The sequence below is a fragment of the Microtus pennsylvanicus genome, chromosome 15 (assembly GCF_037038515.1).
Source record: "Microtus pennsylvanicus isolate mMicPen1 chromosome 15, mMicPen1.hap1, whole genome shotgun sequence".
NCBI lineage: Eukaryota > Metazoa > Chordata > Mammalia > Rodentia > Cricetidae > Microtus > Microtus pennsylvanicus.
Genome location: NC_134593.1, coordinates 4,374,488 through 4,394,918, shown reverse-complemented (window position 1 = coordinate 4,394,918; position 20,431 = coordinate 4,374,488). Strand labels below are relative to the sequence as shown.

The window sequence follows — 20,431 nt, the reverse complement described above, 5'->3', positions numbered from 1 at the left end:
GTAAATTCCTGCCTTGCAGAAGGAGCATTTTCTCCTAATCTCATCAAGCTAATTAGCCCAGCACAACATAACATTTCTCCAAACGCTTGATCACTCCATCCTGTTACTCAGGAAATTTTATTTTTAAATAGGTGTGATAGATGTGAAGTGAAACACTCGGATTTCAATTCCAGTCCCAATTCCCGGATCCCCTCTCTGAGTAATTTAAGGACTTCCTCCAGATAGTTTTTCATATTCTTTTAACTGACATTTTATCTCTATACAGTATCTCACAGAATGAGCACACGGTAAGACAATGACAGCCAAGAAGGCCTGTCATTTCTCATTCCGACAAAGACAGATGTCTTACACTGGCTTATGCCAATAATAGATCCAACAAAAAACAAAAGAGACTACACCTGCCGCTGATGTAAAGGCACCAATTCACATTTGTGACACTCATTTGTCAATTAACAGATTTCTTCCATTGTTGACACACGAGACTTAAAAGATGTGGGCTCGAATGTGATGAATTAAACAAGACAGATGAGTAAGCTGTGCGCTGCAAAGTAATGCTATAATGTGCTTCAGATATGAATATCAACTGACACCCCTGACAGGCCATACAAGGTTTTATTTCATTTCGCACTGTATCCAGGCTTCATACTTTGTCTTCTTTGTTCGCTTCTCATCAAGCTCCTAACATCTCACTCTGACAGCCAGAGACATTTAAGGCACTTTCGTTTCAAATGCAAGTTAGCGTACTTGATTTGTCATTAAAATGCAAAACGATTGCCTCGCTGGTGCAGGTAAATGTAGGTGTGCTTGAAACGTTGGATCTGCACACGCAGAGCTGGAAGGGGTTTGGGTGCCTTGCTTTCCCCCGTGAACCAGCCTGGAAGCCCTGCAGGGCCTACCCCGAGCTCTCTGAGGCAAAGGCTTGCACAGAGGGCCCCTCAGGAGCTTCCTGCCCCAGAAATAGCCAGCGGTGATCCATGGACAGAGAAGGGAGCTAGGCTTGAATTGAAAGCAGTGCACACACACAAAGTGTTCTGCAGATCTGCAAGTTGAGCTGAACGCACACAGCACTGGGCATGAGAAGGCCACACACAGGCAGGTGTATGCCAAGATGCTTATTGAGGCCCCATAGGACAACCCCTCTGGATCTCCTGTAGTGGAAGAGAAGACTCCAAACCCTGGGCATTCTGTAAGAGACACAGGAGGATGGGGAGATAGGAGATAAGGTGAAAACCATACATGGTTGGCTACATGGGCAGACGGTAGAATCAGAAGGCCCATCTCAGCTTCCCCGGTTCTGCCGACCTAAGGCAGACCTCCAGGCCCCTCTCAAACATGTTCACTCCACACCCGGATTTCACTCTATCTACATGGCTTTGCCAGAGACACCACACACTAGCCCATGCAGTGGCGCACTCTTTAATCCCAGCACATGGAGGTAGAGGCGGATTGTGAGTTCAAGCTTATCTGGTCTACAGAGGGAGTTCCAGGACAGCCAGGGCTACACAGTGAAATTCTATCTCAAAAAACAAAAATTAAAAAAAGATACTGAACCCGGGATAATCTGTACGACTTTACTAAGTCTTCCCCAGGTTTATGACATCCAATCACACCTCCCCACGACTATCCACTTCACCATCAAATCTAGCATAGAACATACACGGTATTCCTCTTTATGCTTTCAATTCTGAGGCTCCCATGTTGTGTACTTAAATTGACACAATAAAATTATATTTTATATATATATAAAACATAAATTTGTGTGCTTTCCGCTTATTAATTTGAGACTTGTTACAAGGGCCTCAGATATAAGCCTAATGACATACAATAAGGAAAGAGACTTATTTCTCTCCAGGGGCTTCGCAGAAAGGTTTCTTTAAATAATGACTAGTTGAGAGATTGCCCTCTTTGAGACATTGCCTCACAGTGTATGGGGTGTGTGTGCCTTCAAGAGTGTGTATGCACATAGTATGTGCATGTGTGTATACATGTGTCTGCACATGGGCGCATTTGCATGTGTATGCGTGGACATGGGGGAGGGAGGGGAACACATCCTATGTTGCAGTGTTGAAGGTCAGAGGGATAACATGATGGAGTTGGTTCTCTCCTTCCACAGTGTGAGTCCCGGGGATCAAACTCAAGTCACCAGCCTTATTGGCCAGCACCTTTACCTGCGGAGCTCTCTTGAAGGTCCTTAAAGTATTTCTTACCAACAACATAAAGTAGGGGAATATATACACCAAACAATAAGACAACTAATAATAACTGAAGTTGGCATATCTATATGAAAAGAAAATTATGTAGTCAGCGAAATGATATCATCAATAAAAGCCAAACTTCATAAAACATTAAATATACATATATTAAATAAATATATGATGCAAAACCTTGTACACAGTCTAATCCCTCTTTTATAAAACTTTATACTATTCAAATGTTAGTAGAACAGAAATATTTTGTTCTGTGGTAAGTCTGTGGTTTTTTTTAAACTTAATTTTTAATTAATTTAAAATTTAATAATTTTAAAATTATTTTAATTTTGTGTATATTTTTCTGAATTTTATATATGTATAAAATTAATATTATGTTTATAATTATAAAAGTATTAAATAAACTTTTAAAAACTAATTTTATTTATTTAGCATGTATGTGAGAGAGAGGTAAGCTACGTGTGGTATATATATGTGCACATGTGCAGACGCGTGTACCTGTACATGTATGTACAGAAACCAGTAGACCATTCTGTTCTAGGCATACTGTTCTAGCACTCTCCACCTTACTCCTTTGAGACAGGATCTCTCATTGAAACTGCTGCTGGGCTGACAGCTGGCAAGACCCAGCAAGCCTCTAGAGTACCCCCAACAGTGGTAGGATCGCAGTCAAGAATCCAGCCACATCCAGGCCTTACTTCAAAGTGAAAGATGAGGACCAGCACTGAAGGTTGTCCTCTGACCTTCTGACCTCAATAGAAATGCCTGGCATATGCATGACCTTACCCATACACATGAATATGTACACACATGTGCACATATATCATACACTATAAAGTTCTTTAAAACATATAAGAGAAACTTACATTTGTAAAAAACAATCCCAAATTTCTTACTAGGAAATGCTTATTGGGTAGTTATCCTCTTGGTTTGCAGGGGATGGGAAGGAAAGGAGTCCTCCAGCCCAAAGCAGAAGGACACAGCTCAGGTGCGGAGCAGTGGCAGAGTCCCAGCAGCTCAGAAGACTGAAGTGGGAAGATCACAGTGAGGCCCCTTCCCTGCCCCCCCAAAATGCAGTCAGTCCTTCCTCCTGCCCTAATGACCAAGCCTTGGGGAAGAAAAGACCTTTCTAGTCTGCGTTTATAGGGAGAAGTAGAAAAAAAAAACCAGTAAGTCACTGGAAATCATTAGTTACAATAGAATTTCACTCCAGCATTTGGCTTTCTCAAAGCTTGTTATATCCTATTTAACACTTAATATTCCTTTGGAGGGTTGCAACAGGGCCTCACTCTGCATCCCAGGTTGGCCTTCAACTCCAGAACTTCCTGCTCACACTGTGAGCGCTGGGACTGCGGGTGTGCCCACCATGCATAGCCCCACAATTCCATGGGGCCTAATAAGAATTATGTTTAGCGTACTCTGATGGAGATTTGCTTTCTTCCTACCCTACTCCCCTCCCGTAGAGCAGAATTAAATTGGGAAAAGTTCTCTCAGTTGTCCTTTCCCAAGGAAACTGTGACCATTCAGTTTTGTTTTTAAGCATGGGGGATTCATTCAAAGGCTTCATCCATGCTAGCCGAGCCCTCTACCACTGAGCTGTATCCTGAGAATCTGGCCATTCAGATCCAATGCTTTGCAACATGAGTCCTGCTTTTACAAACCTCCCAATGCCACAGAACCCTAAAGATAATCTTGCTCACAAACAAACAAAAGAATTAAAAATGACAAAAGTGCTCTGGGGACATGTATTCTGCTGGGACGTCTTCGGTGAGTACCGAATTCACATTGCACATTTGATCTTCATGACTCTGCTAGGCCAGCACCATCATCCCGTCTGGGGAAATGGCAGTAAGGGTTAAATGGCTGCTTCGGCTGCTCACAAGAACTTGTGGTAGGCTGCAGGTGAGCACCCTAGAATGTCTTCTTCCATAACCTTCTCACCCTTCCACCAGTCCCTTCTCCAGGCCAAGTGCTCCTGGCTTCCTGGTCTCAACAGTGACTCCCAACTGTAAGCTAGCAAGAGTTCAGTTTTTCATTTAAAAGCAAAAACACAGTCAGTGGGGCCTCAGGGTTACTAGAACTTAGGGACTTGTGAGCATTTGAGCAGCCTCTGTAGCCTAAGTGACCTTGTAGAGGGAACAAGGAATGACTGTTGAGACAACAGAGACTCAGCTCCTGAGAGATGTTCAGATGAACACACGTGAGAACAGGACCAAAACATATGAGAGATGGAATCAGATAGGGTCCTGGAGGTCCATAAAGAAGTAAGGCAATAAAGCCCAACCAGACTCTAGACAGAATTTATATATATATATATATATATATATATATATATATATATATATATTATATATTTTATGTACATTGGTATTTTGCCTACATATATGTATATGTGAGTGTGTCAGATGCCCTGGAACTGGAATTACAGACAGCTGTGAGCTGTCATGTAGTTGCTGGGAACCGAACCTGGGTCCTCTGGAAGAGCAGTCAGTGCTCTTAGCTGCTGAGTCATCTCTCCAGCCCCTAGACAGACATTTACGTCAAGAATAGCTCTCATCACTGGGCTTCATTTTACTGCAGCTCACATATATGGTGACCTCATGTCCCAAAAGGCGCCAGCGCCAGTCTTTCTACCAGTGAGGATAACCCTTCACCACTTGTTAGCATTTTAGATTAAGGTATATGCTTTTTTAGATACGACATTGTACATACTTAACAAACTACAGTGCAGCGTAAACATAACTTTTATATGCACTGGGAAATCAGAAACTTTGTGAGACTCACTTTATTGCAACATTAGCTTTATTGCAGCAGTCTGGGGCCCAGGCTGCCATCTCTCTGAGGTGTGCCAATACTCACCGCCTAAAATATTTACTGCCTCTTGGAAAACACCAAAAAAAAAAAGATAAAGTCAATTATAAGTTTAGGAAGAAAACAAAACAGTAACAGCCTTAGCGGGGTGGGAGTGGGGTCTCCTTTTCTCAGTGGTGTGGGAGAATTGTCTGTATTCTGTCAATCATGTTTTAAATAAATGCTGATTGGCCAGGTAGGAAGTATAGGTGGGAAAACCAGACAGGAAGTAGAAATGATGTAATGAGAACAGGAGAATTCTGGGAAAGAGGAAGTTGATTCCTCCCACTCCTGCCCAGATCACTGAAGCAGCAGGATGTGATCTTCCCCACTGGAAAAAGGTACTGAGCCACATGGCTAACATAGATCAGAAAAATGGGTCAATCAAGATGTGAGAGTTAGCCAGTGAGAGGCTAGAGCTAATGGGCCAATCAGCTTTATAATTTATGGAGACCTATGTGTGATTTTCTTTGGGGCTAAACAGCTGGGGGTACCGGGTGGGACAAAAACCCAAACAAACAAGCCAAGCCCCTGTTCATGTTACATCTCGGAAGAGAGATCCTTCTCTGATGTGTTACTGGCCTATACCAGTTTGCTAGCAAAGGAACTTGAAGATGAGAGCATCAGTCAGATTGACTATGCAGCAGAGCTGACTGGGCCATTGGGCAAAGCTACATTTCTGCCATGGCCCACCACTGACCAGTCCCATGCTCTTGGGAAAGTCATTTGACCCCTGTCCATGTTCACTCATGTCTCAACTGCCACTCATGTCTCGCCTGCCATTAAGATTTAAGAAGGAAATCAGGGGAGACCGACGGATGAATGGCAAGTTCTTCTTTCTAAAGTAAGCTAAAAATCCACTTAGTCAAATATAAACTTCTCAGAAGACTATGTGTTCCAAACTACCACGAGCATGACTCTACCTAGGATAATGTGGAAGATGAGTTGCTATCCCTTCTTGAAAAGTTCGCATTTTAATAGGTGATAAAGTTCTTACAGGTGCCCCAAGCCATGTGCAAAACCACTGACGTGCAAGCGCTTCCAGAGTAGACTGTGCCCCTAAGTGAACTGGAGAACAATAAAAAACACACTTTCTGAAAACCTAACTTCTCCCCTTCTGAGGGCGCAGGGCCGGCCCACTGAATCCTGCAGGCTACAGCTTGCAGCTCAAGTTGTAGAATAACTCCATTAGCTGTGACCCTTCTAACAGTATAATTGCCACGTATGCATGTCAGGGTGGATGCTCGGGCCTTGCTCAGCCTGCGAGTGAGCTGCCCCTCTTCAGCTAGAGGTGGCTTCTCTCCCGTATCCTGCCTGTAACTTCCCACTGAAGGCATCAGGAGAACCCATTATCTCCCCTAGTCCTTACTTGCCTTGCCTCCCCGAAAGACTTCAAAATTGTCAACCTCTACATGGCACAAGCAGCCTTACTCTGCACACATGTATGAAGAAGTATACTCTGCTCTCCAGTTGTCCCTGCCAGGACCCCAACTAACCCCTGAAAGTACAACCCCAAGGTCTCACCATCCCACCAAAAAGGACCTGGGTCCAAAGCCCTGGCATCATACTGACCACTAACTCAGTTCATAAATCTTGTCACAACAGGCCATTCCTCTGTGCTATGACAAAGATTCTATCGGCTTGTAGAGTTTCCCATGATGAAGTCCTCCCTTCTGAGAATGGCCTGGGCACCAACATCGACATGATGCCTCTGTCACTTAACTGGCTGGACTGTCCTGTGTGTCCTCAGGACACTCATGTGGGTGCGTTCTGGGGCTCACCTGAGCTTTTCACCTGCTCTGCCTGCCTTACTGGAACCATGGCACATATGCAGCCCCTCAGACCTGTTTACGACCCCAGTGACAACAAACTGGTGAGTCTGCAAAGGGAACTCTAAGGTGTGCCAAGTTCCCAGGGAGGGAGCATAGCCATGACTCCGTTATCTCCATTCAGTTCACTTGAACCACCTTATCCCCTACATTGGACATGTAAGCTTTTTTTTTAATTGTTTTTATTGAACTACATATTTTTCTTCTCTCCCCTTCCTTCCCACTTCCCTTCTAACCTCTCCCATAACCCCCATACTCCCAATTTACTCAGGAGATCTTGTCATTTTCTACTTCCCATGTAGATTAGATCCATGGATGTCTCTCTTAGGGTCCTCTTTGTTGTCTAGGTTCTCTGGGATTGTGAATCGTAGGCTTTAACAGAAGAAAACACAGCATGTTTAAGTTCCAGCTGCCCAGGAACCTAGGACTGGCAGCTACACAGGACCCCTGTCATCCACTGTCTGAGAGTCTACAATAGTATCTAAGCAGGGATGATGTACATGTGGGGAGTACAGAGGCCATGTTCTCAGCCTCTGAGGACAGACGGCTCTGAAGAAGTCATGCTGCCCTGAGCCGTGCCTACTGGTACTTCATCAAGTACTACATCTGTCGTCAAGGCTGCACGAGCTAAGGTCTTGAAGAAACCCTACCCACAGACACTTGCACAGAGGGATCCTAACAGCCACAGCAGCTAGAAAGACCACTGTAACTGCACTTGCATCTTCTAAACAATAGCAGGCCCCAAACTGACTTCCACCTCCAGCTAAAGAGGAAGAAGACAAAGTAATCTTAAAAGTCTCTCTAGTGACTCTAGGATCTGCGTGTCATAGACAGGAACAAGTCCAGTATTTCTCAGAGCAGGGGACTAGACAATGACTTTGGGGAGCCACTGCCAGGCTTCGTTTCTATAAACCCCATGAGAGGCTGATTTTTCTTTTTGCTAAGGCCCAAAACCAACAATAGAATTGGGGATAATGGTCAGCTACTGCCATAGCAGTGGACGCATTTTTGTGATGCTGATCCGGCTCAGGTATCCGAGGAGAATTCACAAGAGAGAGTCAGCCAGGACCTTCAGTTCAACTGTCAGCACAGGAGCAGACTGCCGCCTCCCACATTCCTTATTCCAGCCTTGGGCCATCCTCTGGTCTTAGAAGACAAGCTGATATACATTTAGAGGAGACACTCAAGACATTCTGAATGTGTAACACTCAAATAAAGCTAGCACCCCACTACCCACTAAGCAATTCTAACTTACCCTCATCAAAGACTAGCATGCCAGTAGGCAAGCAGGTACCCACACAGCTCCTCAGGAGGCAAGAGACAGAAAGCTTTGCCCAGTCCCTCATACTCCGTGCCACCAACCCCACAAACACATTCTGTAAGGATCCAACTACGGAGCTGGTGCCTAAAAAAACAACAAAAGGAAGGGGAAAATGAAGCAAATAAACATTAGGGGTTCTAAAGAGCAAAACTTTCACAGCTCCGGTGCTTCAGCCTCTGGAGAAGCTAAAGGGAAGATAAACAGACTGGGGTCTGGGAGGGAAGAAAAGGGGCACTTTTGTACACGGCGCTTTATTTAAACAGAGCACATCAAAATTAAAACAATCCCTTATGCTATTATTTCTTAAGCAACTGGGGAGACAAACAACGCTAGCTCTAATTAGCCCCAGTTCCAGGTAGCAGAAATAAAGATGCAATGGTTTCCTTTGTCATCACCGTGGATGTCATTCAAGAGTGGACAAAGTAAAAACCAGCAGCTAGGTCAAGACTCAGTAGATAAAACGATTCCACGAAGCACATTTTGGCAGTGGTCAGAGGCCAGGTTTCCCTCACACCCGTTCATTCCCATTCTCCCCCTTGCCCACGCTCCGACCGCCCTCACAGGCCTCCACAGAAGAGCAGGCACCCTCTCTGGAGGTGTACCACGCTATCTCGGTTTAACTTCTCTGGGTAAACAAAGCTCTCTGTATGGTTCTTCCCGTTTTGCCTGGACCCATCCCTAGTTATGTCAGGCTGCAGTTCCAAGTCTCTTTTCATAATTCTCCCAATTACCAAAGCGTTTTCCCCTCAAAAGGGTCCCACACATTTATTTAGATAATTTGAGGCTTCATGGAGGAAACCATTTTGTCTGAATTCTGTAAATAATTTAAATGACTCCTTGTATATAAATATTTGATATCAGAAATTGATTTCCGAATGAAACACACATGAAAGATGACGCCACATCCAGCTGTGTCTGGGTATAGTCTGGTGTTCACACGGCAGCATTTCAGGGCATCTGGAAAGGCAGACTCTCGGCCAGGTAATGCTGGACTCTGTGCACTAGTAACATTAAAACCAGTGCTCTGAACTCCCTTTGTATCAGTCTAGAAGCTACCCAGCAGAATCTTCAGGAAGAAAAGTCCAACAAATCCCTGTTTTGTCAAACTGCTGACATTTCCGAGGAATAATGTAAGTAGATAAGATGGAGAAACGATGAGGAATGCCTAAAAAAATCATATGCTAAAAGCATTCAATTTTACTCTTGAGTAAGCTGAGGTCAAGACTTTCACATGCAATCCTGCAAAGGTTCTGGTTACTCACCCCCATCATGTGACAAGAGGCAAAGGGGGGAGGGGAACCTGTGTCTAAAACTTGTGAGAAAGCACAGGGCTCTGATGTGACCCCAAGTCTCCAAACATACACGCTCCCCCTGAGCAGCGTGAACCCAAGTGCTAGGAACAGCAGTCACACTGGAAAGGGTGAGCAAAGAACAGAGGCGTGCAGTAAACACTATTAACCAGGGCTCCAGACAGACAGAATAAACCAGCTTGATAAATGGGCAGTGAGACCCCAGCACAAACTGTCCAAGCAGCTCTGGAGTGTGTGCGCTACCCAGGACCCCAGCAGTCCTGAAGCGTGGCAGGGAAGAGAACGTGAACAGGCAGCCCAGGGTGAGACACAATCCTGGCCACATCTTTTCTTCTATCTCTTCCACGGCTACCAAAGAATAAAAGTAACCAAGAACCAGGGGAGACCAAACCAAGTAAAAGGTACCCATTTCTCCCATCAAGTCCACACCATAGAACTGACCAAATTAGCACACACGTACAACATCCCCCAAACGCACATCCGGCAAAGCACAACCTTTTTGCTGAAGTCTAAGGACCCACTCACATACACATAAAAAAAAAAAAAAAGACTTTGTTTTATCAAAGTAATAGCTAAAAGGGTTAAAAAAAATTAACTCCTCAAGCTGTAGGGAAAGGTAAATCACGTCTTCCCTTAGAAGCAGCCATCAGCTCAATGGAGCTAAATTAGCAAAACACTCCCTTGGCGTTTAAATTCTCTTTTCCCTTTCTTTTCCCCTTGCTAAGCAGAGTAGGGGTGAAGTGTAATAAGTCAAAAGACAAAGCGGCTTCAAAACAAAATCGGTTATTTGTAAACAATCCTTGGGGGAGATTTTCCCCTCCTCTCCACACCACCCCGAGAAAAACAGCCCTGCCAGTTATACTAGAAAGCCGGGTAAAGACAAATCAATTAGCTTGCTAATTTCTCCCCCTCTCATTTATTTAGCGCTGCACTGTATTTGTCGTAATTGACTACAATTATGTTAATTACTAACTCCGGCATAATTACTGTATTTATTGTCATTGAGCATGCGATGTACCCACAGCAAAGCTGGCATTTGTCGGGCATCAAGCAAGCAAACTGTCGAGAGGTGATTCTCCACAAACTGGGAGATGTGGCTTCCACGAATGAAAAGGGCAAAAGAGATTTCATGCAATGTTAGTTTGAAAGCACCGGTTCATTAAGGATATTAATTTTCTGATAACTACACATTTAAGCGTGACACACTCCGTGCGCAGTATCTACAGGATTTCGCAATTATTAATGCGTGACAGTTTCAAATGCTAAGTGAATCAATTAAACAGCAGCATTCACAATCTGAGAAGAGATAACTGCTTCATAACTACCTAAGACTACAATTTTCACATGACAAAAAAGAGCCATTGAGGCGCCTTCAAAACCTGACAGGTCAAGAAAGAAGTTTGAAACAAAGGCACCTCCAGCCATCACCTCCCATTTTACTTGTCAGCTCAACTTTGCTGGTGTCTCCCCCAGAAAAGCATCACATGCCAGCTGCCACAAGGTGATTTTTCATGTCTTGTCAAAGGAATCTTTTATTCTATTCGCTCTGCATTAACATGTTACATTTATTGATCAAGGGCCTGTTCGGCAGCCGCAGCAGGGCACTGAGCTCTCCCTGCCTACGGGGCTTTGATGTCCCGGTGACATTCGAGCCCGAATAATGCACATACTAAATGGATTTAATGCAGAAATGTGTTTGGGCCTGACAGTTACATTAATAACAGCCCCTCACACTGATAAATATGCAATTGCTACTATTAAGAGTTACCCAATTATGGGGAAAATATTTCTCTACCTTATAAATAAATCCATCAACGAGGGGAAAAAAAGTTTTAACAATGGTGCATTTTCTTAAAAACACTTCTCCAGAAGCAGGAGACCAACTGTGTGGGGGCTAGAACCCCCACTTTTGCTCTCCCTTCCAATTGTTTTTAATAAGTCTTGCTTTGTCTAAAGAATAGTTGGGGGGTTTTTTTCTTCTCTTAAACCTTTTTTTGTTGGTCTGTGTTATGCCCATCTCTTATTTCTGCATAACCAGAGAAAAAGCAGACACCCTGGAGAATGAAGAATAGGGTTCTGTGTAAAGTCAAGAGAGGAGCTTAGGGGAGATGGGGATGTGGTCACAGCTATCTCCATCATGGTGGGTCTGGGAAAGGAACCCTACAGAAAACCTGAGCGTGTATCTGTAGCTCATTCGACACCCTAAGTGACCTTGTGCTGTAGCACTGATGAGGTAAGAAAGAGAAAGTAACTGGAACAAAAAGTCTCACCGGGGAGAATTTGTCGTTATTATATTCCTACAATTAGACACAGACACCCAGGCAAAAGGAGGATAATGGCTCCCTTTCATCATTCAGGAGCAGGGAACAGCTAAAGTCACCGATAGGCAGTGCCTCCGGTGAAGGAGGCTTTTCAGATAAGGAGTGTGAGTCCATGTACAAGGGAACATGCACACACACACATTCCGTTACACATGCACACGCACGTGCGCGCACACACATATGTACACACACATTCTCATACACACACATGCACGCATGCACACACATGCACACACATTCTCATACACACACGCACACGCATGCACACACACGTGCGCACACACATATGTACACACACATTTTCATACACACACACGCATGCACACGCACGCACACACACCATGCACACACACATGCACACGCACATATACACATGCACACACACATATACACACGCACGCATGCACACACACACACATTCTCATACACACGCACATCTTGTCCACTGTTGCAGGACTGGAGCAATAAGACTGAGTCATTTTTCCTATAACCGTGACCTTGGCCTTATGCCAAATGATACAACCCAATCTGAGAAGAAACACATCCCAGGGTGCTTCCCCTGAGGGCCCTTGCTTCTGGGCCCACCTGGGCCTCCTGGGTATTGCTACCCTAAAATTTCCAAACTAGAGCCAGCTGAGCAAAAGGGGAGGCAAGAAAGAAGGATGACCTCCAGTGTGTCTCTGGCTGAGGCCTCTGGGGTCCTGAGGGTGTACTGGAAACCCTCCTATAGCCATTTCTACCAGCTTTGGGGATTTAATGGAAAAAAGGAAACACCGCTCCCACAGGAAAGCAAAAGTTTAGAAGTCATTGCTGTGTCCTTGTGCAAAAATAAAAATAAATAAATAAAAAGAACAAGTTTGTATCATAAAAGCAGTTTAGAAAGCCAAACACGGATACATATAATCCCAGCTCACACACTTTTTTAACCATCGGTGTGATCTGAGGCAGGCATCTGGGCTTCCCTGGGCCTCAGCTGCTTCATGTGTGAAAACGTAGGTTCTAAGAGTTTCATTTGAACACTGCTGGAGGACTGCAGTAGAACACACATGGGAAGTGTCCTGCCCGGCCTTGCAAGGAGTAAGGCCTGCATAATGTTAGCTGCTATCTGCTAACAAGAAAATAAACATGATTGCTGAAATCATTTGTTCAACTCCCCATCATGGATCCTTGGAGAGAAGACCACTAACATCTCCACATTTACTGCCAAGTTTGTTTTACCATGAAGCCCATCTAGGTAACCATTCTATAAAATCTGTCTCCAAAGCATCCACACGTCCTCAGTGGAACACACAAGCAAGGGAAGAGGGTGGGTTCTTTTTTTGTCCCAGATAAATACGTTCAGCAAGGTTTTCAGTATCCCTAGCCTTATGCACTAAATAGAAGTAGAGATTCCATTACCATCACCACCATCACCACCACCACCACCATCACCATCATCACCACCACCACCACCACCATCACCACAGCAACAAGTTGCCTCCTGCAGCAGCATACTCTGTGGTGTGGAACCTGAAGGCCCAGTGACAGGAAAGTATGAAAGTATAACAGGGCTAGAGGCTCTGACCTTTCTTCCTACCCTGCCCACCCCAAAAGCACGAAAGCCACCCTGATATAACATGAAGGGCAACATCACGGACACTTTGACAGCCCACAACCACATCCCCTGAACAGAGAGCAGAGCAGAGACACAGGTGGAGCTATTTTTTCTCCCCCCTCAGGTTCCAGGGGAAGAAAAAATATTTCAATGAAAATAAAAGTTGATGCTTAAAATTCTAGGCATTTCTAATTCTAGAGACAATTACTACTTCCTGTAAGAAATAGGCAACAAGGCCATCCCTGAGAAAATGGAGCTCAGAAATAGCCTGCAGCCAGTCACAAGTCTCCCTGGCTGGCCACCACTTCCCAAGACAGTCTGCCCCTCTGTGCCCCAACACCCTACCTGCTAGGCCTAGTGGGTAGAAATCCAGGAAGCCAGGAAGACTCGGAAAGGAGCTGACAAGAGGAAAGCACCATGGCAACCATTCATGGGACTGATACCTGCTCTTCCTAGCCTAATGCAAGCAAACAGCTTTCTGTCACTGTGAGTCATTCCAGAAAATATCGGAAGTGCAGAAATCAGAGTCTTAACAGCTGAGGTGTTATATATACGACCTGCCAGGTGGCTGTGCATTTTGCCTTTTGATTGTATGTTTGTTTGATTGCTGGAGACACTTGAATGGTTAGTAATACTCTTAGAACAAAAAAGGTTTTTTGTGTCCTGTCATTTTTAACCGTATTGCTCACCTCAGAGGGGATGCTGGTTTCAATGCAGGTTATAATAATTTATTGGTGACACCAATAAATTTATAGAGAATGTATAGTCTCTCTTCATTAACAACACCTCATACAGGGTCACTGTAACCCCAGAAAAACCTGGACACCTGGATTTCAGAAATAATTTATACAAGGCCAACAGAGCATCTGCCATGAGCGCAACAGAGCAAGTGCCAACAGAGCATGCCCCAACAGAGCATGCACCAGAGCTTGCACCATGAGCTCATCTCCTGGGGGGCGGGGGGCAGATAATAGGTGGAGAGCTTGTTACCAGGCTATTTACTAATTGACAGGGATTTAAAATATACAATATGAACTATTTAACCTGTAAACTGTTAGAGGCAATTGGAAAACTACCTATTTGTAATAGTTAGGATAGCTTAGGCTATGCTGAAATAAAAACTAGTCCCAAAGTCTTACAACATAGATTCCTTCCTCACTTAAAGTCTATGTCCAAAATTGATCAGCACACTCATTTACAGTTTAAAATCTAAGACTTAGATAAGAGGAGAGGAGCGTGGTGGCTTTCTTAGAAGCTCTGCCCAATGGCCATCCAAAGGCACAGAGCCACAGAAGGCTGGAAGAGAGGAACCCTCACTGCCTGTGGAGAGTCCCAGCGCACACAGAATGCAGTGGGTTGAACCTGCCTCTGAGCCTCTGTGCTAGCATTGTGTCCATTGAAATATCACAGTAGCCATGTGTGTCCCGACAAGTTAGTAGGGATGCTACACATAGCACTTAACAGTTTAGCACACAGACCAAAGCCAGGAAAACCTGGAGTCAGAAACAGAAGCAGGTCAAGCCAGAGCGGTCTAACCCCAAAGGCATTCACTGCCCATCCTCCCAAGTCGGCTGGCCCAGGTCTGCCTGACTGTCTATAACATGGACCAGAGAAGTGTTGTGTACCTGTCTCCAAAAAAGCTGTGACAATGTGCCAGATGCTCGCCCCACGGCATGCAGCCAGGCTGCATGGAGAGGGCAGAGCCACTGATTCTTACCTGGAACTGTGCAAACCGCCCCCCAGTCCTCCCCACCCCCTCATGGCAGAAGACAGGAGAGCAGCACGCAACTTCCCATCAGAAATTTTCTTCTAAGCAATTTCCCCCCCAACACATTTATCAGTGGTGCTAAATAAGATGCGACTGCAAATAATTTAATTTTTAAAATGTAAGCTTCCTGTTGCCATAGATCAATTAAACTCTCTCCCTTTTATTGCCAGATTGGCATGGGCATAGTTATCACTGTTTACCACAGGAGCTCCGCTCTGCCTGCTCTGTTCAACAAGCTAAGCAGGCGCCCTCTGAAACCACCCAGGGCCTTTGGGGCACAGAATGGGGCCACAAGGGAGACTCTACCCTGCCCCAGTCAGAACGGGAAAACAGAAGCTACGGCAACTCATCCGCAGCTCCCTTTGCCTTGTGCAGATCCAGGAGCCAGCTGGCTGAGACAGGATTCTCTTCACTAACCCAAAAAGTTAAAGTAGGACAAGGGGGGCTCAAGGAAGAACTGGGGGTAACAGGCATCATAGAATTTATAAGGGAATCTGACATCTATACCAAAGCCCTTCCTTAGAAATTCGTTCAAAGTAACTCATCAGAGATAGGTTCATCAATGAACGTTGTAAAGGCATTTATAATTGAGTTGTCTCCAATGGGAAAATTTAGAAGCAACCTAAGTGTCCAACACTAAGGAAAGATTTAAGGTACCATGAAAAAATGTTCTATAAAGGCCTACTAGATAACTTAGTGGGTTACAAAAAAGAATGAACAGACAATCCCATTTACAACTTAACTGAAAGAAAAAATAAAATACTCAGTGATAAATTTAATCGAAGAACTGAAAGATCTTCTCATCAACCACTATAAAACACTACTGAAAGGAACTCAAGACTGTGCAAAAACTGGACATATAGTCTGGGCTTATAACTAGATGAGCTGCTAAAGGGACATATACTTGGAATGAACATCAGATTCAATGTGATCCCAACCAAAATCCCGACAAGATCTTTCACAAAATCCAGATGACCACAAAAGACTCCAAATAGACAATGTGATCTTGAACAAAAAGAAGAAAAGTTGAGATAACAAACTACCTAATTTCAAAATACACTACAGAGATAGTTACCAAAGCAATACAGTACTGGCCTAAGGCCAGCACAGCACAATGGAGCAGAACACAGCACTCAGACATAAATCTATCCACTCATGATTAACTGCTCTCAATAAAGGCACCAAGACCACACCAGGAGATAGGATGGCCTCCTCAATATGAGACTTAGACAGAACCTGAAACTGCAGTACCACTTGAGTAAAACACAGAGCGATTATTTCTTTTTTTAATTTTTTTTTCTATTTTTGGAATTTATAATTTTATCCTTTCTCCCTTTCTTATCCTCCCTCCAAGTCCATTTACCTTCCTTTGCTCTCTCTCAAATTCAAGGCCTCTTTTCTGTGACATATACCAATGCGTATATACGTGACTACTCCTAAATAGCAAATACAAGCTGTTCGGGCTATATACTGTTACTCGTATGTGTGTTTTCAGGGCTGGTCATTTGACTGGATAACAGTCAGAGTGCTCTTCCCTGAGGAAGACTGTTTCTCCCACTCTCTGCATTCCTCCGCTGCCTATAGTTCTTCATCTAGAGTTGAGGCCTCCCGGGCTTTCCCATTCCATGTTAGCCTATCTATTGATGTCGTCCTCGTTCAAGTCTTCTTTGGGCAGCCACGCTAGTGAATCTTCAAAGGTGTAGCTTCTCTAACATTTCTAGGGGAATAGCAGAGTACAAGTGCTTCTTTGAGGGGGAGTTCCACGTGTGTTATAACGCATGTGTAGAGGTCAGAGAGCAACTTGCAGGAATCAGTTCTCTCCTTCCACTAACTCAGGACATCAGTTCTGGTGGTCAAAGACTACCTGTTGAGCCATCTCATTGGCCAAAAAGAGCTAATTTGGGCAATGATATTTTTTTTAAGGTACACCACCAATGGCAAAACCAGACAAATGAGGTTCCATCAAAGTTTGCAACAGTCATCATAAGGTAAGATAACTTCTGCAAAATTTGTATGCCATGATTTTGTATTTATATGCCAGGTTTACCAGCCATCTTTGCAGAAGTATAACAAACTGCTGAGACAATCAGCTTAAAAGGACAGGTCTCTTCTAACTCAAAGCCTTGGAGGGTGTGGTCCATAGCCACCTAGTCCTCCTGCTTCAGGTGTTCTGGTCCACAGCAACCTAGTCCTCCTGCTTTGGGACATATGGCAAAGTAACCTCATGGCAGAAGTGTATAGCAGAGGAAATCTGTTCATATCCCCAGTAGCCTAAGACCGCCTGTTGTGGAATATTATTTTAAGATGCCTTACACTTGTTTATGCTATGGAACATTAGTTTTAATGACACAAAGATGTGTTGCATTCTTTTAAGTTGCATTTGTTTAACTCTGAAATGGTGTTACTTTGTCTAAAACATCCAATTGGTCTAATAAAGAGCTGAACGGTCAATAGCAAGGCAAAAGAAAGAATAGGCAACATTGTCAGGCAGAGAAAATAAACAAGAGAGATCTGGGAAGAAAGATGGGGGAGAGAGCAAGAGGAGGAGAGAAAGACTCTAGGTGCCAGCCACCCAGCCACCCAGGCACCCAGCCACCCAGCTACCCAGCCACCCAGCTACACAGCAAGTCACAGAGAAAGAAGAAAGGTAGCCCGAAATAGAGAAAGATTTAAGCCCAGAGGCAAAAGATAAATGGGATAATTTAAGTTAAGAAAAGCTGGCTAGAAACAAGTCAAGGTAAGGCCAGGTTTTCATAGATAAGAATAAGACTCTGTGTGTTATTTATTTGGGAGTTAGATGGCGACCCCCACAAAAAACAAAGGGCCAAAGAGTAAAAGTATAAAATACCAACTACAACCTCTCATTAGGTCCTACCTCCCAAATGTTCCACTGCCTCCAAAGAGGCAGTGTCCCCAAGAAATAGAGTCCCCAAGGCTGGGGATTGGACCCTTATCCAAAGCATGACACCATAAATATAGTATGAGATTTGTATCCAAAATATATAAGGAACTCAACTCAATAGCAATATAATAAATAATAATAATAACAGTAATAACATTATATAAATAAGCAACAGATTTAAATAAAAATTTCTCAAAAGAAGACATACAGATAAATAAATAAATAAATTTTACCATCACTAATTGTCACGGTTAATCTTAGTTGTCAAGGTGAGTAAGCCTGGGATCACTAAGAGATTATTCCCATGCTTACTAAACTACTCAAAACAACCAAGATACAGAACAAACCAGTTGTCCACTGACAGTTGAGTGGGATTTAAAATGTGATGCTAATATAAACTCCATAGAATATTACTCACCTTTAAAAATAAGAACATTTACTACATTGTGAGTGGATCTGAAGGACATTGTGCTAAGTAAAAATAAGACGGACACAGAAAGAGACAGATACATCTCACACATGGAATCTGAGAAGTCTAACTCATGGAAGCAAAGAATAGAATGGTGGTTGCCAGGCTGAGAGCAGGGAATTTGGGAGATGTTAATCAAAGAGTAAAATGATTCAGTAATAAGACATGAGTGAGTACTAGTGAATAAATAAAGCTAGAGCCTTCGTTCATAACACAAACAGAAGGAAAAACATCCAAAACAAACTCCAGATTTAATCATTGGCCACCCTACCATGTGGTGAGTAGGGTTAATATTGCTGGGTTATGTACTTGATATTCTCTAGGCAGGAGCTAAGAAAGGTGTGAACTCAGGACACCATGGAAGGACATGACCTCTTGCCTGAGCCCAGGCAGGAGCTAAGAAAGGCGTCCTCCCTCTGACACTAGCACCACAAGGCACCCTGGATTTCTCTAGAGGCAGCAACTATGCTAACTACCTTTTGTACTGACATTGCAATGTTTAGGTTTCCACATCTGCCCCATGGCTAAGAACCCTTGGGAGGCAGAGATTGCATACACGGGGTGCATTCTCCCCCATCACCCCAAAGACACTCCTTTCGTACCATGCAGCTCAATGTAAACCGTGCTGGCTCCTAGGCACCCTCCAGTTGATGCTGGTTTACCTGAAACTGCCATTCTCCTCTACCTGCTGAGAGGAAGTTCCCTGAGTGCCCGTTCCCTGAATGTTCCCCCAGATTCTTTATCCCCACTCAGAGTGTGGAAGACACAAAGCTTCTCAGGCCTAAGAGCAGGAACATAACTAGGCCTTAGAATGGTGGTCAGATCCTACGCAGAGGGCAGAATGAGAAGAATATCACTTAGAGGACAGCCTAAATGCAGCCAGCTCAGGAGCAAAAGCTGCCTTCCTGACCCCTGTCCACCCGTCCCACCAAATCCTGCTGTCCAAGTGTCACCAACTTTCATCCGCTAAGCCCGCGCACCAGCATAGTAACTCATGGGAAGGAAGGAAATGCCTTCCTGCTGTCCTCCACTGGACTGCCATATGGATCACACCTACCTCTGGCCAAGACTCAAAGACTTGCTAGAAATCCCTTCCCCTCCCAAGCACTCCACATCAATAGCAAAGGTGAAATACACACATGTACCCTATCTGTGATGCATTCTGGGAGAGGCGGTCATTCTTAAAAAGCAAAGCTAAACCCTCCTAAAACACTCATGACCATCTCGTTCCTTCTCCATAAGCTTCCACAGGAAAGGAAAGGGACAAAGTAAACAGAGGAAGAGGTCCCACAGTCATGAGGTGAACCACGCTCCGAAATGCCAGCTCCTTAGGCTGAGCTTGCTAGAAGACTAGCCACAAGTCATCTAAAGCAGCACCAGACTTTAGCACGTGGCTGCATGGTTCTTGAGACCCTGCACAGGCCTGGCCTGCATCTCTCCAAGGTTACATACCTCAACAGGTTGAAGCTCAGATCAAGCCTCTTTGCAAAATGTCCATAGTCCCTGCTGAGCTGCTCTGGGATTTCTCTGCAGTCCTGGCCTATGTAAGACACCTGGAGAGTAAATAGAACAGAAATGGAAATTACCCAGCTGCTCACAGCTCAGAGCCACTGACCCCATGGTTGCTTCCGCAGCTTTAAAGGCTGGCTCTTCAAAACAAAAAGGCTAATCTGCGCCTATTCCCCCAAGCTTTTAAAAACAACTCCCAACAACTCCCCTTTCATGGCACAGTTAGTTTGATGAAGACATATTGTGGCAAAACAGAAATTAGATTAAAATTGGCTAAGATGCAGGCGCCCAAAGGAAGCCCAAGGCCAGAGTATGTGGAGAGAAGCCATCTGCCCTGACCTAGTGACAGCT

At 44.3% G+C, this 20,431-nt stretch overlaps 1 protein-coding gene across 2 annotated transcripts in view; it reads right to left on the bottom strand.

Moving 5' to 3' along the window:
- Window positions 1-20,431, bottom strand: part of Lrmda (leucine rich melanocyte differentiation associated) — a 1,010,011-nt gene that overhangs the window by 981,212 nt on the left and 8,368 nt on the right. For both annotated transcript variants that reach the window (XM_075949023.1, XM_075949024.1), the window contains exon 2: window positions 20,024-20,124. In XM_075949023.1, coding sequence (XP_075805138.1) covers window positions 20,024-20,124 — 101 coding nt within the window. The remainder of the gene's footprint in view (window positions 1-20,023; window positions 20,125-20,431) is intronic.